The 27,127-nt window shown below is 43.2% G+C and overlaps 1 protein-coding gene across 1 annotated transcript in view; it reads left to right on the forward strand.

Moving 5' to 3' along the window:
* The window catches only part of LRRK1 (leucine-rich repeat kinase 1), a 153,952-nt gene that overhangs the window by 72,198 nt on the left and 54,627 nt on the right, over positions 1-27,127 (forward strand). The window contains exons 4-8 of the mRNA XM_011957518.1: positions 3,066-3,245; positions 3,685-3,833; positions 24,757-24,983; positions 26,285-26,412; positions 26,508-26,671. Of these exons, the coding sequence (XP_011812908.1) occupies positions 3,066-3,245; positions 3,685-3,833; positions 24,757-24,983; positions 26,285-26,412; positions 26,508-26,671 (848 nt within the window). The remainder of the gene's footprint in view (positions 1-3,065; positions 3,246-3,684; positions 3,834-24,756; positions 24,984-26,284; positions 26,413-26,507; positions 26,672-27,127) is intronic.

Here is a 27,127-nt window from a genome sequence, read left to right on the forward strand (position 1 = left end):
TGTCCGGCACTCACAAGTGAGATGACCCCAGTACCTCAGTTCAAAATGCAGAAATCACCGGTCTTCTGTGTCCTTCACGCTGGGAGTTGGAGACTGCAGCTGTTCCTATTCGGCCATCTTGCTCCGCCCCTCTCACCTTGGTTTTCAACTGCTCCCAGGAGCATCCTGTCTTCAGCTCAACTCTGAGCAGAGCTACTGAGGACTGAAGGATTTCAGACCATTGTGGTGGACTTTGCAGAAAGTGCAGAGATGGGAAAAACAGTGTGTACCATCCCTGCACTTCCTCCAAAGGAGTTCCCAAGCTGGAAGGGAAGTCAGCCATGGTCAGGAGTAAGTTAAGACAAGAAGACAAACAAGAGACAGGCCAGACATGGTGGCTCATGCCTGTAATCCCAACACATTGGGAGGCCAAGGCAAGAAGATCACTTGAGCCCACGAGTTCATGACCAGCCTGAGTAACATAGTGAGACCCTGTCTCTACAAAAAAAAAATTTTTTAATTAACCAGACATGGTGGCACATGCCTATATTCCCAGGTACTCGGGAGGCTGAAGTGGGAGAATGACTTGAGCCCAGGAGTCTGAGGCTGCAGTCAGCTGTGATCACATTACTGTACTCCAGGCTGAGATAGAAGGAGACCCTCTCTCAAACAAAAAGCAAAAACACGCAGCAGCTAGAGAACAAAGGAGGGTTTGAGAAGAAGAGGGATGAGAGGTTGATGGGATTTATTCTTTGAAGCACGTTGTTATGTGATTCCTGGTCTCTGAAGCTGAGCAGGGTGGAAGAGGGGCTCCTCTGAGTGTCACTGGCCTTAGGCTGTAGATAATACCTGTAGGGGTTTTGTGTGGTTAAGAGAGCACCCTTTGATTTTAGACAAAGCAAGGTTTAAGTCTTGACCTTGTTATTTACCAACTATGGGACCTTCAGGAAGTTTCCCTGCTGGGTGTGTCCCACAGACCCTGGCTGATGGATGAAATGAGTACTCAGACTCAGGTATACAGTGTAAGAGCAGCTGGGTGACTGCCTGGCTCTAGTGGCCAGAGAGCAGCCTGGAGAAGCTAGAGCTGCTTGCTTTTATTCAATGCAGGCACAATGCCGAAAACCTGGAGCGAACACAACCTGTAGGTAATTAACATTTATTGTTCCCGTTTCAGGGAACGTCAAGTCAGCAGATGATAAAGGTCAGTTCCTGGTCACCACAAGTAAATAAGCCTGTTTAAGATACATTTCCCTACAGTTCTTGCCCTCTGCCTTCAGCTATTCTCCCCCAGGGCTCTGCAGAACCTTCTGAACTTTCAGAAGGTTTGCATCCTTTCACTGTAATTTTTCCCACCACTCTGACCAATCTCCTACATTTCCAAACCTCTCTGAGCTTTGGTTTCCTCACCTTAAAATCATGGTCCTGAAATACAATGCCTGCCTCCAAAGACTGGCACATCCACATCTCAACAGAAGTTACTAGCATGGTTACTGTGTTTCTCTTACCTAGATATTCTTGTGTAAGTGAATTAGGGGTCACTTATTTTCTGTTAACATACCTACAAATCATTAATTCTGATTAACAGTAGAGGGAGAAGAAGGGATATTTACTTGGCACTGGCTCCAGCCTCAGTCCTATGCTACATGCTTTATTTGGTGAATAACAGGGCCGTCCTGACCCTGCTTTCCTGATCAATGTCCTGTTGTGAAGGAGAGGGTCACTCTCTCCTCACTTGGGAGCACTTTGATCCCGAGGACTATGTGCCTCTGGAAATGAGACAGTGTTATGATGCATGTGGGAAGTGTCCATGCAGAAGATGAGGTCATTTTTCCATGGCAACTAGACCCAAAAGATATTGCACTATTTTGAACTTGAAGATATTGTAACATTTCAGCCCACACTGTCCCTGTTAATTCAATGTGCTAAGTGTTATTTCATCCTGGAATTAAGTAGGCAGTTCTACTGGGGAGAAATTCTCAGTTTTAGGCCTGACAGATCCATTTCTTTCACCAAAGCTTTTATTATTATTATTCATGAAAGTAATATATGCATATTATAGATAATTTTAAAATGTGGGAAAGTGTTAGTACTCTAATAATACAATGATACAACATAATGAGTTAGGATTTATTGATCCAGGCACTTGACACACATTTTGTGATGTAGTCCTCACATTAAACTTGGGAGGATGAGTATTTTTATTCTGATTTTACCAACAGCCAAACTGAGAGAAAGATTAAGAAATGTGTCCAAAATTACATAGCTAAATTATTTTAACTCTAAAATGCCTGTCTCCAAAGTTCATACTCCTGCATGTAATGTCACTCTAGAGGAGGGGTGAGGGCAGGGGAGAGCCCAGAGATAATACCACAACACTGGGGTAGTTCTTTCTAGTCTTATTTCCACACATTCATTTTTTATTTGGCTAAGACCAAGCTGGATATGCCATTTTTAATCCTACATTTCATTGCTTGGCATTTTCTGACAAGCAGGTGGGGGAATGATGTGTGGAAATGTCATATGCAATTCAGAGGGGCTATTCCAGAAAACACTATCAACTCAACAGAAGCAACTTTCAGCTGGAAACAGGGCAGCTGGATTTTCTTTTTTTAACTTTTACTTTAGGTTCAGGGGTACATGTGCAGGTTTGTTACATGGGTAAACTGCATGTTGCTGGGGTTTTGTATGCAGATTATTTTGTCACCTGGGTAATAAGCGTAGTACCCAATAGGTAGTTTTTGAATCTTCACCCTTTTTCCTCCCTCCACCCTCAAGTAGTCCCCAGTGTCTGTTGTCCCCTTCTTTATGTCCATGTTCATTCAATGTTTAGCTCCCCCTTATAAGTGCAGTATTTGGTTTTCTGTTCCTGTGTTAGTTCATGTAGGATAATCATCTCCAGCTCCATCCATGTTGCTGCAAAGGACATGATCTCATTCTTTTTTATGGCTGTATAGTATTCCATGGTGCAAATGTACCACATTTTATTTGGTCAGTCCATTGTTACTAATGATCTAAGGGAAGAGCAGAGTGGGAGCAAGCAGCACCCTTCAGTGGCACTTTCCCTTTGTCCTGCCATCTCCTTCCAGGTCCCTGCAGTCCCCAGCGGCTGCTGAACTGGATGCTGGCCTTAGCTTGCCAACAAGGGCACCTGGGGGTTGTGAAGCTCCTGGTCCTGACGCATGGGGCTGACCCAGAGAGCTACGCTGTCAGGAAGAATGAGTTCCCAGTCATCGTGCGCTTGCCCCTGTATGCGGCCATCAAGTCAGGTGGGTTTCCCCACTACCCTGAGTCAACCCTGACCATGCAACCCATCTCAGCCTCCAGATGTGGGACTGTGTCTTTATTCTCACTCTTGGCTCTCAAATTACCTCTGTGAGGAGACTTTTGCAATTCCTGTTCTGTGTTTCTTTTTCAAAATATCTGCACCCTTCCTCATTTCCCCCTTACTTGCCCCCGCAAGGGGATTTCAGTGACAGAGACTGACTGTGTCTAATGGGACTGTTGTATGAGGCACTCCAAAGGGCAAAGTCCCACAGAAATTCTCCTACTAACAGGAACTTGATGCATCAAGGGAAGTAAATAGAGAAGTCCAACCAGCACAAATACCTTTTCAGTTTCCATTCCACATATCAGAGTCTGCCCTTCCAACAACTATGACACTTTCTGTACCTGCATGCCTTTAGCTTTCTGGTTTTGTTCCTTTAGGGAATGAAGACATTGCAATATTCCTGCTTCGGCATGGGGCCTATTTCTGTTCCTACATCTTACTGGATAGTCCTGACCCCAGCAAACATCTGCTGAGAAAGTATTTCATTGAAGCCAGTGCCTTGCCCAGCAGTTATCCGGGAAAAACAGTGAGTAGTCACTGCCTGTGGAGTGTGTTTAGTTCCTTTTGTATTGCTGTAACAGAATCCCACCGACTGGATAATTTATAATAAACAGAAATATATTTGGCTTACAGTTCTGGAGACTGAGAAGTCCAAGAGCATAGTGCTGGCGTCTGGTGAGGGCCTTCATGCAGTGATATCCCATGGCAAAAGTGCTGGTATCTGGTGAGGGCCTTCATGCAGTGGTATCCCATGACAGAATGTGAAGGGCAAGAGACCAAGAGACTGAGAGGGAAGAACTCACTTTTATAACAACCCACCCTCAAAATAACATAACAACATTAATCCATTTATGACGGTGGGGCCTTCTTGGCCTAATCACCTCTTAATGGTCCCACCCCTTAATATCTTCACAACAGCAATTATATTTTATCATGAGTTTTGAAGGGAGCATCTGGGCTTCATCCGCCTCCCAAAGTTTTTTTGTTTTTGCTTTTGTTTTCTTGATTTTTTCAAAAATTGGTTAAATGTATTTCTTTTTTAAATTTTTAGGTGTTAAATTTTAAAATTACTAAAGTCATATATGATTGTTATAACAAGTGATCACAATTGAGAGTGGTAATAACAATTATGAATCTTCTGCCCTTGAAGTAAATAATTTAACAACCTGGTAGGGATCGTTTCACATCCTTCTATATGAAATGCTATACAAACATTTATAAACCTATATAGGGTTTAGTTTTAATTTCCCATTTTAATAACAAAAATAGTACTGCATTATTTACATTATCTTCAACTTGGCTTTTTAAATGTAGTACTCTATCATAAACTTCCTCTAGACCAGTTAGTGTGGCTACAACTCATTCTTTTAGGTACATTATTTAAATACATAGAGCCAATGTAGCTTAGTTGACATAGTTCTCCTCCTATTGGTGAACATTTGAAATATTTCTTTTTTTTTTTTTTTCCTCTTGCAATATAGCCTTATTTGCTATAGTATGTTTGCCTATGTAGAGCACAGTCCTAAAAGTGGACTGCTTTGGAAACACTGCCCACAAACACTCTGGTGATTCACACTTTCACCAACAATATATGGGATTCTCTGCCTCCACACCTCAGCCAGCTTTAGGCATCCTGGAGCCTATTAATTTTCATCAGTGTGATAGGCAAAAATAATATCTCCTTATTTTAATTTCCATGTTATATTATTAATCTGCATTCCCTTTATGTGAACTGCCTGTTAATGTTAGTTGATTATTTTTTCTAAAGGATTGTTTGTCTTTTTTTCTCACTTTGGAGGGTTTTTTTTTTTTTTGAACATTAGAGATTTTTAAGACTTTGTTTATCATAAATGTTGCCAATATTTTTCCCAATCCATTATTTTTCTTTTTTTGTTGTCTTTTGTGATAGCAAAGATAAAATAATACATAATTCAATATGTTCATCTTTTCCTTTCTGGTATGTGGTTATGCAAGAAGGCCACTTTCACTCTAATTTTATTTCAGTATTCTCCTGGAGTTCCTTGTAATGTTTTCATTCATTTAGTTTTTAAATTTTAAGCTTTAACCTTTCTGGTATTTATTTGTGTGTATTGTATGAGGGAAGTGGCAGAGGGTGGAGGTGGCTAACTTTTATCTCTTCCAGATAGCCAGTTACTCTAGCACAATTTTTAAAATAAAGTTTTCTTTTTCCTCTGAATTGAAATGTCACCATTGACATTTTCCCCAGTACCTATATCTGTATACATTTTGGGATTCTCAGTACTGGTTCACTGGCCTATTAATCTGTTTCTGGCAAATGTCATATTGTTTTGATTATAGGCACTGCATTTAAGTCTTACAATCTGTTAATGCAAGTTTTCTGTTCATTTGTTTTTTCCAAAGATATCTTGACTGAACTATTATCAGACATTTGTTTTTCTATTTTGTTGATTTCCCGCAGTGACTCTATTTTGTAGCTTTTATGTTCCTTAATGAGATATTTTTCTTTTCTTCCTAAAAGTTCTGGACCTGTCTTGTCTGTTTGTGACTTTTTTTATTGTTTTTGCTACCATTTTAATGAACTATCTATATATTATATATATATTATATAACTCTTTTCCATTTCTATTCCAACCTGATATTACTGGTATGGAGAAAAGTTGTTTTGTTTATTTCTATTTTATCCAGTTCCTTTCCCATCTTCTCTTGTTCACTCTAATGTAGTTTTCACTAGAATTCCTTGATACTTTTGGATATATGATCACATATTCTGCAATTTCAAAACAAGTTTATTTCTTCTAATATTTATACAACTTATTCCATGTCTTATTGTGTATCTTTAGCAATTTCAAAAGTTGAATAATCATGATTCTAGCAGTTATATCTATCTTATTCCTGATTTTAAATGTCTTGGTGTCACCAGTTTATGAGCATTTGCTCTAGACAGTTAGCAAATAGGTTCTTGTTATATTTAGGTAGTTTCCATGTATTCATTTTTGCTTTGAGTTTTTATTAGGAAACATTGCTAAATTTTTCAAATCCCTTTTTGCAGCAATTAGTGTATTCATATAGCTTTTCTACTTTAATTAATTTTTTTTTTTTTTTTTTTGAGGCGGAGTCTCGCTCTGTCGCCCGGACTGGAGTGCAGTGGCCGGATCTCAGCTCACTGCAAGCTCCGCCTTCCGGGTTCACGCCATTCTCCTGCCTCAGCCTCCCAAGTAGCTGGGACCACAGGCGCCGCCACCTCGCCCGGCTAGTTTTTGTATTTTTAGTAGAGACGAGGTTTCACCGTGTTAGCCAGGATGGTCTCGATCTCCTGACCTCGTGATCCGCCCGTCTCGGCCTCCCAAAGTGCTGGGATTACAGGCTTGAGCCACCGCGCCCGGCCTACTTTAATTTATTAATTGAATAAATGATTATGATAGATGTTGACTCAACCTTGAACTCCTACTATAAATGCTAATTGTCTTTTTTTAACTGCTGGATTTGATCTGTTGATATTTTATTTACAGTTTCTGCATCTGTGTTTACAGGTGAATTGATCTATAATTTTCTATTTTTAATGTTTTTATGTGGTTTTATATAAGATGATGCTAGCTTTACAAAATAACCTGGGGAACTTCCCATCTTATTATTAACTGGAGAAGTCTCATAGGAATTATATATTGTTAATGGTTAATTAGATAAAGCAGATCTTTATTTTCTGATTCCTTTTGAAGTCATTTGTCAATTCACATTGTCTACTTTCCCTTATATGCAAATCAGGAAATTATATTTTGGTAGAAAATTATCCATTTCCTTTAGGTTTTTTAATTTGCCGTCATAATGTTGCCTTAACATTTTTCTTATTCTTTTCTTCTATATCTATACTTATATTACTCTTTTCATTTATGCTGTTGAACAATTTTACTTTTTCTCTTTCAAACTTAATCAAATCAGCCAGAGATTTATGTTAAAACACAAGGAACTGTCAAGGAACGTGATAGATTTTTCTAATTACTTGTTTTGTTTGTTATTTCATTAATTTTCACTTCTGTCTGTATTAAAACCCTCTTCATATGGTTGTTTTGGGGTTTTTTGTTTGTTTGTTTATTTTTGTTTTTGTTCTTTGAGATGGAGTTTCGCTCTTGTCACCCAGGCTGGAGAGCAATGGCATGGTCTCAGCTCACTGTAACCTCCGTCTCCCAGGTCCAAGCAATTCCCCTGCCTCAGCCTCCTGAGTAGCAGGGATTATAGGTATGCACCACCATGCCCAGCTAATTTTTGTATTTTTAGTACAGATGGGATTTCACCATGTTGGTCAGGCTAGTCTTGACCTCAGGTGATCCACCTGCCTCGGCCTCCCAAAGTGGTGGGATCACAGGCATGAGCCACTGTGCCCTGCCCATATGTTCTTTTTTGAGTGTTTTGTTGATGGTGTTGAGGTTAAAGCAAGGCCTTGGCATGAGAATTCCTGATTCTCATCTGGACTCCAGGCTTCACTGCTGCAGGGTCTTCCTCTGTGTCTTGGTTTAGTGGGAAAAGCAATAAAATACCTGTCTCAGAGGGATGCTTGACAAATAAATGTAGTAATATTTGTAACATCCTAATAACAATGCCTGGCACATGGCAAATGCCTAAGAGATGTTACCTATTTCTTGAGTTGAATATTTATTTCTTCCTTTCTTTTCTCTAATTTTAGCTTGTTGATTACAGTATTTGAGCCCTTTATGTGCTGCCTATTTGTGCTGGCTTTCTTTATCAGAGTCTGAAATATAGATATAGAGATATACAGATATACAGAGATGTACAAGTGTACATACATCCATCGACACAAATACATGTATTTATTTCCCACTTCTGCTAGTATTTTAAATCTTGTTCTTCTTATGTCTCTACAAGGTTTTGCTTGACATACCTGGTTTCTGGCTTTATGACTCATCAATACCTATTTTGGTTATATCAAATGGCCACCTTAATCCTGTTGATGTCTCTATCCTTGAAATTGAGTTTGTTTTCTCTTCACGTGGCCACTTTGCCCTCTTTTTCTTTGAGTCAACCTTGCATAAGTTTTCCCAGATATTTATGTTCAGGTTTTTGTTTGTCTCTTTACCATAGGTATATTTCTTGTAAACAGCATTTGGGTTTTAATCTCATCTGAGTGTGTTTCTTTTGAAAGAGGAATCCACCCACTTCATATCTGTGTAGAACCTGTCCTATTAGTATATATTTTTCCATCTCTTTAATTTATTACTGTTTCCTTTTTGCCCTTCCCTTATTCCTGCTGGTTTCCCAGTTTCTAAAGAATACTGATATTGTACTTTCTGTATATTTCTACCTTTCATTCCTTGGTTGGTTTTCTCAGTTATAAAATAGGGTTAACAATAATCTTCACCATGGAGGGCAGCTGTGCACTTAGCACAGGCCCTGGCACATAATAAGTGCTCAATAAATATTAGTTATATTGCTCTTAGCCTCACATCACCAAAGGAAATAATGATCATCTAACCCTTACATCTATGTAGTGCTTGTTATTTTTCCAAGCACTTTCTTACTTTATTAGGTCCTCATAAGACCTTAGTAAGAACTGCAGGGAATAGTATCTGTTTTACAGATGAAATTATTGAGGTATAAAGACATTATTTTATTTGTCCAAGGATGACAAATACTAAACAGTATTGATGCTTAGACTCCTGAAAGCAGGGCTTTCCCCAGTTCTCAGTTCCTGAACTATACCGCCTAGGTTTCACATAGACTAATAATTCTCTGCACATCAGAATCCCTGGGAACTTTTTAAAATCCTGATGCTCAGACCACATCCTATACTGATTAAATCCGAATCTGTGGGGTGACAGCTGGCATGAGGAGTTTTAAAAATTCTCCAGATGATTCCAATGTGCACCCAAAGTCAAGAGCCAGTGACTCCGATTTTCTTGGTGTAAGGGTAAAAGCAGAAACGGCTGTTGTCTTCTACCTGTGATCTTTTCTGTGAGGTAACCCTTACACATGCCAAGGTTGGCATAGAGCATGGAGGAAGTGATTACTGCATTTTGTGAATGAAAAGACAAGGGAAAGGCAATGTTGCTTTTCCTCTCATTGGCTCTGTTGCATGGAATCAGAAGAGGAAATGAAATTTCAGCACAACCTGAGTCACAAGGACCCCTTGAGCTTCCCCAAAGCAGACGGTATTTTTAGCATTCAAGTGAATTTCAAAAGCAAGTACTTTGGAGTGGGTGTACCTGGCTGCCCCATCATCTCCAACCTGCAACAGCACATTCCTTCTGTGCTGCTGGCAGAAGAGAGGAGAGACAGGTCCAGGCAGAGGGTTCCAGCAGTCAGGAAGGATGACTCAGGAGCCAGAGGTAAGTGCTCCTACCTTCCTAGGTATCCAGTGGGATTAAACTGAGAGTTTGGGTTGGTTCAGAATATTACACAAGGGTAGGCATTAAAAGGGTGCTTCACGGACATGATACATGGCCTGAAAATTCCTTTGGTGCTGCTGGCACTCACGGCTGTGACCTTGTTGAAGTAACAATTCCGTCAGGGCACACGTGATGGAGATTGTCGCTCCAGCCCTGGTACAACAAGCAGTCACAGGCCACACGATGATGTCTTAGAGAGATCATGCATGTGCCATCGTGTGTTTTGTGTGGTTGAGCTCTGCTTAACCCACCAGCTGGTCAGTATTTTTTAATGTAATTTGCTACCTGCATGGAAGCCACAGCCAATCCAGGTACAGCAACCCCTCTGCATGTTTCTAGGTCAAGCATAGCCCAAATCCACCTCTGCCACCAAAGGGAGAAAGTGCACAGAAACCACATTTGTTTTCCATTGGCAGTGGCTGGCTGCTTGGGTTTTGTTGGTGTTTGGTTGAAGAAGGTTCCAGAGGCCACACTGTATGGTCTGGACTGTTGGAACACACCGTTTAAGGAACAAAAGTGAAGTAAAGTCAGACCTGGCCACACTGTTTGCCTGGCTGGGCAGTGCTCCTCTTAAAGCTGCTGAAGTTGTGCCTGAACATCTAATAAGACAGCCTACGTTCGTGGTGAACATTGTGTCAATGTTTAGCTGTGTTGCCATAAGAAATAGCTTCATGCTTTGATGTTGTCACACCCAGAAAGGAAAAAGAAAACTCAGAAATGCCAGGAAAAGCCTAATCAGATCCCAGAATAACCACGATGTTCGTTCCTGTTCAGCAGTTAGAGAGCCAGGCTGAGGGCTCACTGGGGCTGTTTTAAATGTGGGAAGTAGACCAGACCTGAAATTAACTTTCAAACAACCCAACAGGGAAATTATTAATTTCCTTTTAAAAGTCTCTAATGATTTCAAATCTGGCAGCTAACCTAAAGAGAGAGGGACATTTATTATTACTTTTTGGATCAGTTCCGCCTTATGTAGCTTACAAGTTTCTGGTGCCCCACCCTTCATGTCTGTGTGTCAGTGCCTGAGCGCAAGCAGCCCAGCTGCACATCCTCAGAGTTAAGGCAGGCGCTTTACTGGGGCCATGCAAGCTGCTGATGGAGGCAGCTGAGCCACGGCTGCGTGCTCATGAGAGTGCCTGATGGCCGGGGGCTGGTGGCCTTTCCTGAGGCCTCTGGAGAACATCCCTGTCTTAAGTAGGACCTCATATTTGGTGCAGAGGGTGTTATTCCAGAGTTTTGTGCATTGCAGAGCACTTCCGCACACATCACCACTTCCCTGGTGCCACATACCCTCTTCTCAGCAGGCGGTGCTGCTATAGGACCAGACGTGGGCACTGGCATTCCCAGAATTCAGCCTGACCCAGCAAGGCCCCCATGGTAAGAGCCAGTGCTGGGGCATGGACCCTGACTCCTCTTGGCCTGGCCCTTACAACAATCACTTGTGTGAACAGAAGAGGGGGCCCTTTCCCTACCCTCTGAGAATCACGAAAGCAAACCCTGGACTGTTCCCAGCATCCTTCCACCAGTTCCACTTTTCTTGTGCCCTGGTGAGCAGTTCAGTTCATTGTCCCACACATGCCCATTTTCTCTAGGTTCCAAATACTGAAGCTTCCCCTGTCCTCTTCCTCGCCCATATGCTTTCCCTGTGGAACAGGAGACAAATGTGATGCTATCCATGTGTATGTTAGTGCTTCATAGAACTCGAAAATGGGTAGCCAGGGTCACATGGCAGAGTAGTGAATGGGAACAGCACATGGCTTTTCAGTCCGGTGTTCATGCTGTCCTGCTGGATTTTAAGACATCCTACAAAGCAGCCAGCATATCAATCACTTGTATTTAGATAGCAACAGAGAAAAATGATTAAGCTAGACAGGCAGAAACAGAAAAACTATTATTTGAACTTAAGTGACAAACTAGAAGACGTAATGAGAAAAGAATAAGAAAGAGAATAAGAGTAAGAAACATTACCCAAGGCTGTGAGAACTGTTGGATATCAGTACAGAGATTTAGGTTCATTACGATGCAAATGGATTCTAGACAAGTTAACGTTAAGCTCTGAAAACTCATCAGAATATGCATATCTATAGATATGATTATTAATATATCTATAGATCTTATATCTATAGATACATATATATTTAAAAGTATATTTATCCCAGTTTTAAGAGGGAAATGATTGCCTTTCAATTTCTAAACATATATGAAGATATATGATCAGAAATAACATGAACATTAAAGCAAAATTATTTATACTAAAACATAATTTTAAAAAGAAAAGACATGGAAAATAGTTTGGAAAAAATAACTGACAAACAGTTAAATCCAAAGCAGATCACTGATGCAATTCCATGTCAGTTGATGATTGAATTTAATTTAGCCAAAGTTTATAGATCACCTGCTGGATGCTTGGGACTCAGCAGTGATGGCTAGACTCCTGCCCTGGCTCTCACATCGCTCACAGATTCCACTAAGTAAAAATTTGAGAAAAATGAACAGTTAATTTACATGTAAGAAAACACTGGCAGTAAATCGTGGCATGGAAACATATACAACATTACTGGCAATTACAGAAATTCAAATTAAAACAACTTGCAAGTACTGTCACACACCTATTAAACTAGCAAAAATAAATATACACACTGAGTAAGACATTTGGCAAAGCAGTAGAGCAACGGACACACCAATGTCTTGCTGCTGGCACTGTGAATTTGTTCCATATGTGTGGAAAGTAATTGGCATCATGTGGCAAAAGCTATAAACCTCTTTTCTCCCAGTGAACATGTGGAGAAATTGATTCAAGAAGAATGTCACCCAAACAGATAACCCTAAACTTTGTTTAGTGCTTTGAATAAAACTGACAGGGAGCTCTGAGACACAGAAGGCTGGGGTTGGGGCGAGTGACCACGCCTGAGGGTTAAGGAAGGCCTTCCTGAGGGTTTTTCCTTCAGTATTTCCTTTCTGAATTCAGTATTTCCTTTCTGAAGAATACCTCTAGGACATAATTCAAATGAAATCAATAGTGATTGCCACAAACATGGTCAAAGCACTGCTATTTGTGATAAGAAGACATGGGGGAAAGAAACCAATATGTCTGCTAGGTGTGGTGGCTCACGCCTATAATCCCAGCACATTGGGAGGTCGAGGTGGTGGATCACCTGAGGATAGGAGTTTGAGACCAGCCTGGCCAACATGGTGAAACCCCTGTCTCTACTAAAAATACAAACATTAGCTGGGTGTGGTGGTGCATGCCTATAATCCCAGCTACTATGGGACTGAGACAGGAGAATCACTTGAAACCGGGAGGCAGGGTTGCAGTGAGGCGAGATAGTGCCATTGCATTTCAGCCTGGATGACAGAACAAGACTCTGTCTCAAAATAGAAAGAAAGAAAGAGAGAGAGAGAGGAGAGAGAGAGAGAGAGAGAGAGAGAGAGAGAGAGAGAAAAAGAAAGAAAGAAAGAAAGAAAGAAAGAAAGAAAGAAAGAAAGAAAGAAAGAAAGAAAGAAAGAAAGAAAGAGAAAGGAAGAGAAAGGAAGAAAGGAAGCCAACATATCTGGTGGCAGGCAAAGGCTATACCATCCTTGCTGTACCCGCAAGCAGACCACACCTCGTCAGGTAAAAGTGAGCCTGCCTCCTCAGCACTCAGCACACTGCTGCTCCTTGACCCAGGACACCCTGCAGATCCCCACACAATACCCTCAAGAAGGCCTTCTTTAACCCTCAGGCATGGTCACTCACCCCAATCCCAACCTTCTATGTCTCAGAGCTCCCTGTCAGTTTTATTCAAAGCACTAAACAAAGTTTTGGGTTATCTGTTTGGGTGACATTCTTCTTTAATCAATTTCTCCACATAACTGGAAGCTTCCTCAAAGCAGAAACCTTGGCCAATTTTACTCACCCTATGTTTTCCTCTTGGTGTAGGGCTTGGAACACAATGGATAGGTGAGTAGGTAGAAAATGCATGGGTGGGTGGGTGTGTGGATGGATGGATAGATGGATAGTTGCATGGATAGATAGATGGGTCAGTGGATGGTTGCATGGATGGATAGGAGGATGGTAGATGGATGAATGGATAGACTGATGGGTGGGTTGATGGTTACATGGTTGCATGGATGGATGGATGAATGGATGGATAGATAGATGGGTGGGTAGATGGGTAGGTGGATGATTGCATGGTTGCATGGATGAACAGGTGGGTGGGTGGATAGGTGGATGGATGAATGAACGGGTGGATGGTTGAAATTTTTGTATGCAATATCTTCCCTTCTGTTTACATAGGGCCTCATAGCTTTAAAAAAGTACTTTGCCAAATATTGTATTTTAATCTCTTATACAGCCTGTGAGGTGGAAGTTTTGTCTTTATTTACAAGTTGAGAAAACTGAGGGTTCTCTCAAAAGCAAGTTAAGTATCTTAGTTAACTGCAGACACCATATTTTTATTTCTTGCATTTTTTTCCCCTCTCTCAAATCGCTATTGGCAAAATTCCTAAGTTGGAACTAGTGACAGGAGATTTCTTGTAAGTTTCCTATTTTTAAAAGGAATGACTGAAATAATACAGAAAAACGTACAATGTTGCTTTTTGTTTTAAAAACCTCTCTACCTATTTTTTAAGAATTTTAGCAAAGAAAAAGTGATGAATTTTACTAAACACATCTTTTGGCATTCACTTGCTTAAAAGAAGAGCTCTGTTTCCCTTTCTCTGATAGAGTGTGCTGCACTTCTCCCTAAATTACTGCCACACTGTTGTCTTTGTGTAGGCCCTACCTGGCCAGAGAACTTAAATCTCTGAGTTTAGTTATAGCTGATTAAATATTTTGTTGCAGCTTTGTATCCATGTACTTATATGTAATTGGGCTGGAATTTTAATGGCCCTTACAAAGTAACTGGTTTTGACTCATAAAATGAAATGAGTCCTGTATTAAGGAACCACTTACATAATATAGGGACTATTTGTTATTTGAAATATTTGACTGGGAAAAAATTATATTGAATTAGGAGCCTTTGGGAGTTGATTCTTTATTTTCCTTGTTTGTTTCATACAATGTTTGCTTTTTCTCTAATTGTGTCACTGATAATTTTTATTTTGGTAAGTAAATCTTACATTTCTACTTTCAGATTGTTTGCCTAGAGTCTGGACTTGTAGCCACAGATTGTTACAATGATTGTTTAATACAGATTGTTACATGTTGATTGTTTAATACAGAATGTTACATGTTGATTGTTTAATATATGATCAGAAGTGTATATTGTAAGCTATTTTTGTGCTTAGGTTTCTCACTTATCTGGTTTCTATGGTAATATTTCCTTTCTTTGTTTAAACATATTGGCAGCTAACCACTAATTCTGATATTTACAATATTTTTAATAGACATGCTATTGTCAAAACTGACTTCATTGTTTTCTCTCATTTAGTCTTTTATTTAAGTGGGTAAGCCCCTCTTAGATTAGAAGGAAACTGTCCCCCCATTTTCTTGTCTCTCCTTTCCCTACTTCCTGTGGTAGTTATTCTCAAGTCCTTTCTGAAATTTTCCATTTACACCATAGAGTCCTCACAGGCTTTCCCCAAATTTAATGGCTGATTTTTCTGTCATTGTCATTTCCTTTAAAATTAAATTTCTAATCTATTTATCTCAACAGGAATGCTTTTGGCTTTCTAAGAGTCTGTTCCTTGCCTTTTCTTTTGTAATCTGTGTGATTGTGACCATAATCTGTGTCAATGAAATGTCCCGACCTCTCCTCTCCTCCCTTGACTCATTACCATCTGAATTCCTAGACCTGCTATAACAAAGCACCCAAAACCGGGTGCTTAACACAACAGAAATTTATTCTCTCACACTCCTGGAGGCCAGTAGTTCACGGTCAAGGTGTTGGAAGGGTCAGCTTCTCCTGGAAGCCCTGAGGGAGGGTCTTTCCCTGCCCCTTCCAGCTGCTGCGGACTACTGGTGGTCCCCGACGCTCCTCGGCTTATGGCCACATCTCTCCAGTCATCTGCTAACTTCTCCCTGTGTCTTCACATCGTCTTCCCATTGTCTGCCTCTATGTTCAAATTTCTCCTTTTTCATAAGAACACCAGTCATATTGGATGATAGCCCCCACAATAACCTCATTTTGGCTAGATGACCTCTGTTTTTGATTAAAGTCACATTCCCTGGTACAGGACTTTAGGACTTCAGCATATCTTTTTGTTGGGACACACTGCCACCCATCACACCATCCTTGCCACCTTCGCTTCATTGCCCTTGGCCTGGATCCACCTGCCATGGGCCACCTTAGACACCAGCTAGACGGACAGTCAAGGTACAGTGTCCTTCTCATCCTCCCGTTTTAAATGCCTCCTTTCTCCTTAAGAGTTTGTCTCCACCAGAGTGCAGGGACTTGAGAAGTAGGTGTTTAGAAAACCCACAGTGAGTATTTCTCCTGGGAGCAGAGATGAGGCACAGTTCATTTTGGTTCTGTTGTGGCCTTTACATGCACAAGGACGCTGGGACAGAGCTGCTGTCTCCAGTGTTGCCGATTCTCTGTCACTGAATCCCTGTCGCTCAGGGCCCGTTCTGATGGTCTGGGTTCCCAGAGGACATTTGTAGCCTTGAAATTTACCTTCAGCTTGTGGGCATCAGTGCACAGACCCTCTCTGCAGCCATCATCTCTTCTCTACTGTAATCATTGGCGTCATGCAGATAACCTGGGATAAGCCTTCAGATGTCATTTCTGGGCCTGCTGCTCTGAGCATCTTTGTTTTCAGGGCTTCTTTTGGCATGTTCTCCAGGCCTTTGAGTGAGTCTCTTCATTTCAGATTAGGCTCATTGATTTTTGCAGCTCCTTTGGTTGTTCAGTTGTTCTTGTTGTTACTTCTGTGTATCAGAATGTGGCTTTTGTCTTACTGGCTGGTTCAACAAGAAGGCACTGTCCCAGGAATCTTTTGCTTAACTGCAGAAGGAAAGACTTGGGGTTTGTATGGGCCAAGAATTGACAAGTTCAAGAACTTTTTGTGTATTTCCCCCCATTGTAATATGTGTGTCTTCATTGAATAAATACCTATTACTTGCATTTTATTGCGGCATGCCCTTTTGTCACTGAGCCATATTCTGTGCTCTGAAAGGATCTACAGTTTCTAGGGGGGAAGATTCTTATCCATGAGCCAAAAGCAAAATACTGACCAACTGACAGGAACAAGGAGCTGGAGACATGGGAAGAGCTATGAATTCTGCTTTGTGGGTTCAGTGAGACCTAGTAAGTAGCTAACATTACAACATCACTCTGGCAAAGCTGCTCTTGACCCCACAGAATCATACAGGGGCACACCTGTGTGCATACGTCACCAGGACCAGGAATCCTTTTCTGAGTCTGCACTGGGCTGGGGTGCCAGCCACATCTGCTGAGGCTCAAACCAGGCTAAAAGCTTTGTAGATGCCAACTCTTCACTAAACAATTTTTTTCTTCAACTAATAGGTTTGCACTGATATAAAAACATAAGAGATGTCATTGTGGGGCAGTGTTTCATTCACTGTGGCAATTTTATGGCTGACATCTCCAGGAAGCATCATGTAAAGGTGTCTAGTACTCTCCTGAATGGCAGCTTCCATCACCGGATGAGGAGGCCCTTCTTACACATCAGTCTAGAATCAACCAGTTGCCCTTAAATACACCTAATCCTTCTTGAAAGCCACCCAAGTCACTACTACTGCCATGAAGAACAAGTTTCTGAAATCATAGGACTGCGCCTTCTGGAGAAAGTGGTACTTCCTTTTACTTGGACTGAGATTTAAAGGGCTCATGCTTGAAAAACCAACATGAACACATCCTCCCTCTGTCTGTGATAGAGTGGGTGGAGCTTAACCACTGCTGTGTTGAATTGTTGGCTTCTCCTTAACCAGCTGTTATTGATTTTGTAGTTTAGCCTTCATGGATAGGATTATATAATTGCTGGCTTTGCTCTCTCGGAATCTTGTTTATTGTGATTCTGCCCGGACTAAACACAAATAAATAATGAGGACTAATGAGGGCTCCAGGGCTGGAAGAGCTAGGTTTTCATGTCAAGTGTATGAACATCTTTTTATTTATTTATTTTTTATTTTGAGATGGAATCTGGCTCTGTCACCCAGGTTGGAGTGCAGTGGTGCAATCTCAGCTCACTACAACTTCCACTTCCCAGGTTCAAGTGATTCTTCTGCCTCAGCCACCCAAGCAGCTGGGACTACAGGGTGCACCACCACACCCAGTTAATTTTTCATATTTTTAGTAGAGACAGGGCTTCACCACGTTATCCAGGCTGATCTTGAACTCCTGATCTCAAGTGATCTACCTGCCTCGGCCTCCCAAAGTGCTAGGATTACAGGCATAAGCCACCGCGCCCAGCCCTAGACATCTTTTCTAGCTGTGCATTTTGTCTCATTTCTCTCTGCCACTTTGTGGACACCTGGGCACCCTGTAATGTCTGTGCTTAAAAAAGAAAATAACTTTTGTAAATCAGTTTTTAGACTAGCCCCAGACCAGGTAGAAATTGTACAGGTTTTTCAATGTCCATCCAGCCCAGAAACCATTTCCAAACATGTCTATTTTCCAAGTGTCAATATTTTTGCAGACTTCTGCTTTTTACCACTTCCCTCCCAGCTTGAGTTTATCAGAGGTCCTGCAGAAACACAGTGGGTATATGCCTAGAAAGAGCTCTGGGAATGGGCGACATCTGCTTTCTCCTCTTTCTCATGTTGAGAGGAATCAGTGGTACACACAGCCACTTATTTCTTATTGATGATTTTCTTCTGATAAAGCAATACCCCCAGAGGAAGCACAGGAGGTTTCCCTACAAGTGTTCTTTCTTGGCTGGGTGGTCAGCATCACGTGCTGTTTGAGACCATGAAGGTCAGGAAACCTTTGAGTTAGGGCAGCCAGATGGGCACACATGCACAACCATGCACACCCTGCACAAAGACATGCACACCCCCCACACACATGTAGGCACGCCTCTTCCCTCTGAACCATAAGCTACTTGATTGTCAGTTCTGTCTGCAGCCTCTGCATCTTCATATCCACCGCAGTGCCTGGCAGAATGGTTTACACACAGCAATACTCAAGAAAGTGTTGCTGAACATACGAACACAAGTTCAAGACAGCATCCCTGTTATAGCATAGTAACATGTGCACTTGTTCAGGAGAGGATGGGGATCCCTGACCTGGGGCTTGCAGCAGGAATGGGATTTGGATGAGAGGGAGGGGACTGTGAATTCCAGGAGAGAGTAAATGGAGTAGGGCGCAGAGGTGGAAAGCGTTGTGTTTCTCCTTCATCATGCTCACAGCACACAGTGTGAACAGAGACCAGCCTCATCTGCAGAATCTCGGCCACTTTACTGACCTCACACTACTACCACTGCTTTTTACCACTTCCTTCCTGGCTTGAGTTTATTGGATATCAGTCCTGCAGAAATGCGTGGGCATAAGCCTAGAAAGAGCTCTGGGAACAGGCAACATCTGCTTTCTCCAAGAGGAGAAAGGAGGTCCACTCTAAGAGGTGTATGCAAAGACCTTCTGTATTTGTCTGTTTTTACACTGCTGATAAAGACATACTTGAGACTGGGCAATTTATAAAGAAAAAGAGGTTTAATGGACTCACAATTCCACATGGCTGGGGAGGCCTCGCAATCATGGCAGAAGGTGAAAGGCACGTCTCACATGTCAGCAGGCAAGAGAGAGAATGAGAGCCAGGGGACAGGAGCTTCCCCTCATAAAACCATCAGATCTCCTGAGACTTGTTCACTATCACGAGAACAGTATAGGGGAAACTGCCTCATGATTTAATTATCTTCCACCAGGTGCCCCCCACAACACATAGGAATTATGGGAGCTACCCATAATTCTCTATCTCATTCAAGATGAGATTTGGGTGGGGACACAGCCAAACCGTATCACCCTCTTAGCTCCAGGCCCAGCCCGCCTTGTACTTCCCACGTTGTCCTCCCATCTTGGCCCCTTCGGTCACCATGATAACCCACATTCCAATAGGGAGGCAGGGGAGGTCTGCACCCCCAGAGCACCCGGGCAGCCCCTCGAGCACATGGCTCAGTCAGTTACCAAGAGCAAGGCTACACCCTTGTAGCCCCCAAAACCTTCCTACAAATGTCAATGTTGGGCCTACTTTGTGAGCCCTGCAGTTTATTTATGAACATGCAGTTTCTGCACTTCAATTGGTAGCTTTTCCTTGGCCTTGAATTCCCCTGCTCTGGGAGTGTGCCCCCTCCCCTAATTTCTTTTATCCAGAATAAATTAACCCCACAAATCATTGCCCACAGGAAGGCAAAGGGCATCACTATAAATCAGAGGCTGCTCTGGGTGGGCAGGGACAAGCTATGAAAGGCAGGAAGACATAAAGTTGAAAAAGTGGGTGGGAGCCAACTAGGGGGCTGGGAGGCTGCAAAGGAAGGACTTTGGATGTTCTGCTAAAGGCTGAGTGGGCTAGGGAAAGCTGAAAGGTCTTGAGCAGACTTTGATATTTCAGGATGATTGATCTGGTAAGAAGTGCACAGAGTGGATGGCTTGCAGGTCTTGGTGACTTGAATCTCTTCAGCTCACAAACACTGATTTAGTTTCTGCTGCATAGTGGGTATGAGGTTGAGCTGCAGAGGCAGCCAGGCGGGGCTCTGTACTGTGGAGTGTACAGTCTGGGTTCTGGTTGGCCATGCTGTCTGCCGCAGCAAAAGAAATGTGGGCTGAGTCAGTGCCACACAGATCAGTGGGGAGGTTAACACATGGGATCTCAAGCTGGACAGAGCCCAAGGAAGTGCTCACCTCCACTGCGACTTGCTCAGAGTTCACGTGGAGTTGCTTAAGCAGCCTGAGGCTGAGCCCTTGCTCCTTCTGCAGTTCAGGGCTCCAGCCCCAGCTCAGGGGATGTGGAAGAGGTGTTGAGAGGGAGGCTGCCATTGTAAGAACAGTCACATCTAAGCCCTTCCCCAAGGGATTTGTACCGTAATTGGGGCATGTTATAGTAATACTTTGATTATTTCCTGTTGCTTTGTTTATTTTATGATGGTCCTCAGAGTTTTATTTAAAGATTTTCAATAGACACTTAAGATGTGTTGTCAAAACCAAAACCATAACCAGCCTCCTCTGCATCTTGCCTTTGGCTGCCATTTCATTTTGGGTACAAACCATTCAATATTGAATGACCATAACGGCCGTGCAGAGTGAGTGGAGAGGGTTGGATTGCAATCTTAACACCTTTATTCCATATTCAGCTGTCTGGCCCTTGCCCCTGAGACCCGGGTGTGTCTCTGTGAATCCAGGAAGGAGAGGCATACAGTCCCTGTGGAACCTTTTTTGACTTGGCATTGCGAAGTCCACATGGGTTGACTGTCATGCTTATCCAAAGACTCCTCATGGAAGGCCACTGTACTTTGCAAGATGACCGCCAGAAAATATATTGGGACCAGAATTGACCTAGGCATCATCTAATCCAAGCCACTTATTTAACAGATTAAAACCAATGATAATGGAATGAAGAGTGATACAATCGTGAATTGTGGATTATGGAAAGATTAGGAAAAAAACCCACTGTGCTGTGTTGAATTGGAGGCATCAGAATGCACTCATGTTAAATACAGAGCTGTGTCCCATCAATGGGCTGAGAAGCAGTGACAGTCCAGCAGTGATGAACACACCTCACACCCAGATCTTGGTTTCTAAATACCAATTTTTGCTAAAGGGAATCAAGGTCTGGGCTTAGAAAGTACAAGAGGAGACTGGAAGATCTTGTTTTGCCAGGAAGCAAGGAGGTACCCCAAAACTGATAACTATATGTCACAGGAACACAGGGGGCACTCTCTCACCCAAAATGGAGCTCCCCCGCACAAATTGGGAAGACTTGGGCATCAAAAATTAATGATACTTGGGAAAAAAAGAATCCATGTGTCCATAGTGATACTTAAAGAGGTGAGGGAAGAATGCCAGGTAATATATGTAGAAAGAAAGGTAGCTTTAGCAAAACTTTCTCTTTGCAACCACCATTGTACTAATTGATTCAGGCCAGGATCAGCAAAGGATGCTAAACCCACTGGGCAAAAGGATGTAGAAACACAGAATAGTCACATAATCTCAGAATATCACACCACAGATTGTTTACTAATCATAAAGGGTGTAATGTTAACCTTTACAAAGGAGGGACTGACAGACACCACCTTAACCAAGAGACCAAACAGGGCACCACCTGTAGCAGGAATACCTGACATCAGGTGCTCCGGGTGGGATTCGGTGGGAACCACTCAACTGGACTCTAAGGTTGTTGCCCAAAATATCTAACTTTAATCTAAACTTTGGGAAAAAATTGAGTAAATTCAGATTATGGGATATTCTGTAAGACAGGCAGTGAAACACACCAGCATCTGCCCCCTGATGAAGAGGCTAAAAGTTCCAGGACTTAATGCAATGATGATGTAAAAAAAAAAAAAAAAGACATTAAAAGATGTGGAGACTCTTCTAGATAAAAGAAAAGTAAAGTAACATGACAATGTAACACAGTGTGGGATTGCAATGTCATGCAATTGTGATGGGGTCCCGGATCAGGACACAAAATAGTTATAAACCACATTTCTGGGATAGTTGAGACTATTTGAACATGGGCTGTGAACTTAATATTATATTGATATTACACTTATTGAAAATGATAATTATATGGCTGTTATGTATAAAAATATTATAATTCTTCAGGGATACATGCTGAAGTATTCACAGGTGAAGCAGCACAATAATCATTTACTGGCAAATGGTTCATCAAAATATAAAAAGCGTGTGTATTTATGTGGAGAGAGAGAAGCAAAAGCCCATGTGACAGTGTTTTAACAATCAGTGAGTCGAGGTGGAGAGTGCAATGTGACCTAGTGCAACTTTTCTGAAGTTTAAAAATTTTTCAAAATAAAAAAATGTAGGGAGTAAAACAGTAACAATGAAACAGGCCCAGGACAATTGAGTGACTAGTCTAAAAAAATCAGCTCAGAATCTACTCTCCTGACCTTAGATCCAGTGCTGCCCGTCCGTTTTCATCCATGTGAAGAGAGAGAGAGAGAGAGCGCGCGCGAGAGAGAAAGCGCGCACGAGAGAGGAGAGAGAGAGAGAGAGAGGAGAGAGGAGAGAGGAGAGAGGAGAGAGGAGAGAGACAGGAGAGAGGAGAGAGGAGAGAGGAGAGAGGAGAGAGACAGGAGAGAGGAGAGAGGAGAGAGCTAGAGACAGAGTCCTTCATTCTCCTGGTTCAAAGACGGGAGCTTTGAGAGGGTGTAGACCCAGTCTTTCCAGACTCCTGGAAGTGGGGAAGGGGGATCTAAAGACAGGCGCTCATCGCCATCTAGTGGCCAAATAAGGATGCCTGTCAACTGCCGCCAATTTTTGAGAGGAATTTATCCCACGTTGTTGGGACCTTTCCCGCAGCCTCTGCTTATTACATTTTCCTATTTGCGAAGCACTAATTTTTGTTTATATTTCTGCTCCTCTAATTTTCCAATACGGATTTCCAGTTACTTCGAAGAAACAGACCCAAAAGCAGATTTCCTCTCCCCAGAAACCTGACTGAGCCCAATATTCTTCGATAATCAAGAAGAAAGAGAAAAGTCCCGCTCCGATATATTTCACCAGGTCCCTTTGACCACCTCATGCCAGCAAACCGCTGGCCCTTCTGACTCCCTCTTGTGGAAATAAAGGAAGACCAATGAGCAATGAGAGGAGCAAAGGCAATTTATCTAGCAGGACTTCAACAGCAAGGCCGTCAGCCACCATCACTTGCATGTGGCAGAGACCCACAGGCTGGCAGAGGAGTGGGAGCTTTCTAGTGGGACAAAGGGAAGGCCTCGGTTGCGTTCTGCCTGGAGGCTGTTGGTGTGGGGAAGCTGGGGGGCTCGCTGCAGGCTGGGCATCCTATGGGATTGGTAGGCGAGCAAAGTTGGCTCTCTCGGGTTGGTCCTAAACAGAAAGTGAGGACAAAAATGAGAGAATCTGTCAGTTATTAACCATGTCCTGGCCATTTTAGACTGACTTTTACAGAAATGATGGTTTAGCTTCCTGAGTTGTTACTAGAGATAAGAAGTGGCTCATGCCTGTAATTGCAGCACTTTGGGAGGCCAAGGTGGGTGGATTGCCTGAGGTAAGGAGTTGGAGACCAGCCTGAGTCTGACCAACATGGTGAAACACTGTCTCTACTAAAAATAAAAAAATTAGCCGTGAGTGTTGGTGCACGCCTGTAGTCCCAGCTACTAAGGAGGCTGAGGCAGGAGAATTGCTTGAACCCGGGAAGCAGAGGTTGCAGTGAGCCGAGATTTCACCACTGCACTCCAGTCAGGGCAATAGAACAAGACTGCATCCCAAAAAAAAAAAAAAAAAAAAAAAAAAAAAAAAAAAAGGAAGAAGCAGCAGCAGCTGCTGGCTTCTTGCACCTCTGTCTTACAGGAGACTGGCTTCCTGGGCTATTTACTATCAATAAAGAGGTTGGTTTCCTAGGCAGATCACTGTAGGTTGTGGGTCAGAGTTCTATTTTTTATATATTGTGTGGCCATCGTCTGTTTGTATATCAGGCTCACTCTGGAAGCAGCCCGTCCACCAAGCACCCTGGCGTGGTGCAGGCAGCTGCAGGTGGCAGCTCCTCTAATCACAGGAAAGGGAGCCTTGAAGGGAGGTCGGAGACTTGGGTTTGGGTGTTCAGCCTTATTCTCCAGTCTGGGGGAGGCGCCTGTAAGCTTCAGTGGTCTCCTCTGTACGTGAGCAATTTCTGCTGTGCTTCCTCCCTCCCCGTGAGCCACCTCTTAAGGGGTGGCACTGAGCCCACGCCCACCAGCTCCCTCTGGAGGTTGGAGGGTGACTTGCAGGAGCTGTGCACAGATTGCCTGTAAGATGCAGGTGCAGATGGGAACAGGTAGCTCTTCTGCGCCCAACACCATGGCAGGTGCTGGGGGCCGAGAAGGACACGTGCAGGCCTCTTCAGACACTGGCTGGAGCAAGCACACAGACGTGCACTTGCATTAACCCTTGCTTTATTCCAAGCCCATGTGGGCCCTGAACTCACCCTCCACATGTTCTTTTCCCTTCTCTCCACCACCAGGCGCTCCGTGTGAAATGGTCCCATCTCAGATTGCCCTGGGTAGACCTAGACTGGCTCATAGACATCTCCTGCCAGATCACGGAGCTCGACCTTTCTGCCAACTGCCTGGCGACCCTCCCCTCGGTTATCCCCTGGGGCCTCATCAACCTCCGGAAGCTGAACCTCTCGGACAACCACCTGGGGGAGCTGCCTGGCGTGCAGTCAGCGGATGAAATCATCTGTTCCAGGTGGCTCCCTGGGGTGTGAACGGAGCCGTATGTGACCCCACTGTCACCGTTGTGCTCCTGCACATGCTCCCGGGTTGTATTTTGTGGTTTGGGGGAAAAAATGTTCATTTGTCTGGCCCAAGTTTACACAGCTCACCTGCGGACGTGCAAATGTTTCCCTGAGATGCTCGTCTCGGTCCCGCCCAGGAATCAGATGAGGGCAGCCAAACCTTCCCGTGCTGGTGGATGCACTGGGGCTCTGAGGCACCAACTTTTACTCTACCTTCCAGGGAAAGTGGGAAGGGCCTCAGAGAAAAGGTTAACTCTGCAGGACTCAGGCAGCAGGTGGACAGTGTGAGCAGTCCAGGCTTGCTTCTTCTGGAGGCCTTGAGGGGAGACCTGAGCCTTACCCCTGAGCTTGCACGGAAAGAGGAAGGACCTTAGTTGATTTCTGTATTTATTTTATTTATTTATTTTTATTTTTTTGAGATGGAGTTTCACTCTGTTGCCCGGCTGGAGTGCAGTGGCGCGATCTTGGCTCACTGCAACCTCCAACTCACTGGTTCAAGAGATTCTCCTGTCTCAGCCTCCCAAGTAGCTGGGATTACAGGCATGTGACACCACACCCAGCTAATTTTTGTATTTGTAGTAGAGACGGGGTTTCACCATGTTGGCCAGGATGGTCTCGACCTCCTGACCTCATGATCTGCCTGCCTCGGCCTCCCAAAGTGCTGAGATTACAGGCATGAGCCACCGCACCCAGCCTACTTTCTTCAGGACACATAACTGCAAGTCCTCATTCCATAAAGAGGTTGAATTGATTTTTAAAACGAAGGCTCTAAGTGAAGTCAGAGTCAAGAATGTTGGAAAGAGCTTGGGGTAGGAAGTAACCCATGGGACTCAAGTGAGAACGGGAAGGAAGCCTGCACAGCAGAACTTAATGAGCAAGTGCCGTCCAAGTGGGGCCCTTCACCTGGGCCAGATGGACAGGTCCAGAAGGTTAAAAGCCCGGCTCTGTGGTCTCAGCAGCTTTCAGGGAACCCACTCATTTTGCTATTACATGCATGCGAAGGATTAGAATCCCTGTTGGTCAGCGGGGCCAGGGCCCACCAATGAGAGATTTGTCTTTACCTACACAGGACACAGTAAGATTTCTTCAAATGAATTAAAAATTATATGCACTAAATTTTCAATGCACACTCTTTAACCTTGCACAGGGAGAAAAAGAAAAAAAAAGTCATCCCTTGGTTTATAGAAAAATATGTAAATTTCGTGTTTTCTCTCTTTCTTCTGATACCTGCCTTCCTTCTTCTCCATCCCAGGCTACTTGAAATTGACATTTCCAGCAACAAGTTGTCTCACCTCCCTCCTGGATTCTTGCACCTCTCAAAACTTCAAAAACTGACAGCTTCAAAAAATTGTTTAGAAAAATTGTTTGAAGAAGAAAATGGTATGTTTTCTCATCAATGACCTGAGTGAATTAGTCATTTTCTTCTTGGTTAGGGATATTTTTACCAATTCATACGTTGTGTCTTTTTTTTAAAGCCACTAACTGGATCGGTTTACGAAAGCTACAGGAACTTGATATATCTGACAATAAATTGACAGAACTCCCTGCCCTGTTCCTTCACTCTTTCAAGTCCCTCAATTCTCTGAATGTCTCCAGAAACAACCTGAAGGTGTTTCCAGATCCCTGGGCCTGCCCTTTGGTGAGTATCACACCAAAAGTCATGAAAGCCACAGTCAACTCTGCATCTCAGCTAGCCTCAGAGAGCCCTCAGGTGCATTACGTCAGTTCATCCGCTCCGCAGCGAAGCCAGGTAGCAGCACCTGGTTCCCACATTGTAGCACATCACACAGCATACAGTGAGGCTAAGTGTCCTAGGCAAGTGACTCACCTGAAAGCCAGCCTGCCTGGCTCTGGGTTCAAGAGCCACCCAGCAACACCCACAGAACTTTACTCAGGGACAGCTTGTACCCTGGCACTGGGCTAGTCATGCCTGAAAAAGGAGGGTTCAGTTTTTTTGGGACAACTATCACATGAGAGTAAGAAATCAGACTGGGCAGGATGACTCACGCCTGTAATCCCAGCACTTTGGGAGGCGGGTGGATCACGAGGTCAGGAGATCAAGACCATCCTGGCCAGCATAGTGAAACTCCATCTC

Source organism: Colobus angolensis, unplaced genomic scaffold (genome assembly GCF_000951035.1).
Source record: "Colobus angolensis palliatus isolate OR3802 unplaced genomic scaffold, Cang.pa_1.0 Scaffold112, whole genome shotgun sequence".
In the NCBI taxonomy this organism is placed as follows: Eukaryota; Metazoa; Chordata; class Mammalia; order Primates; family Cercopithecidae; genus Colobus; species Colobus angolensis.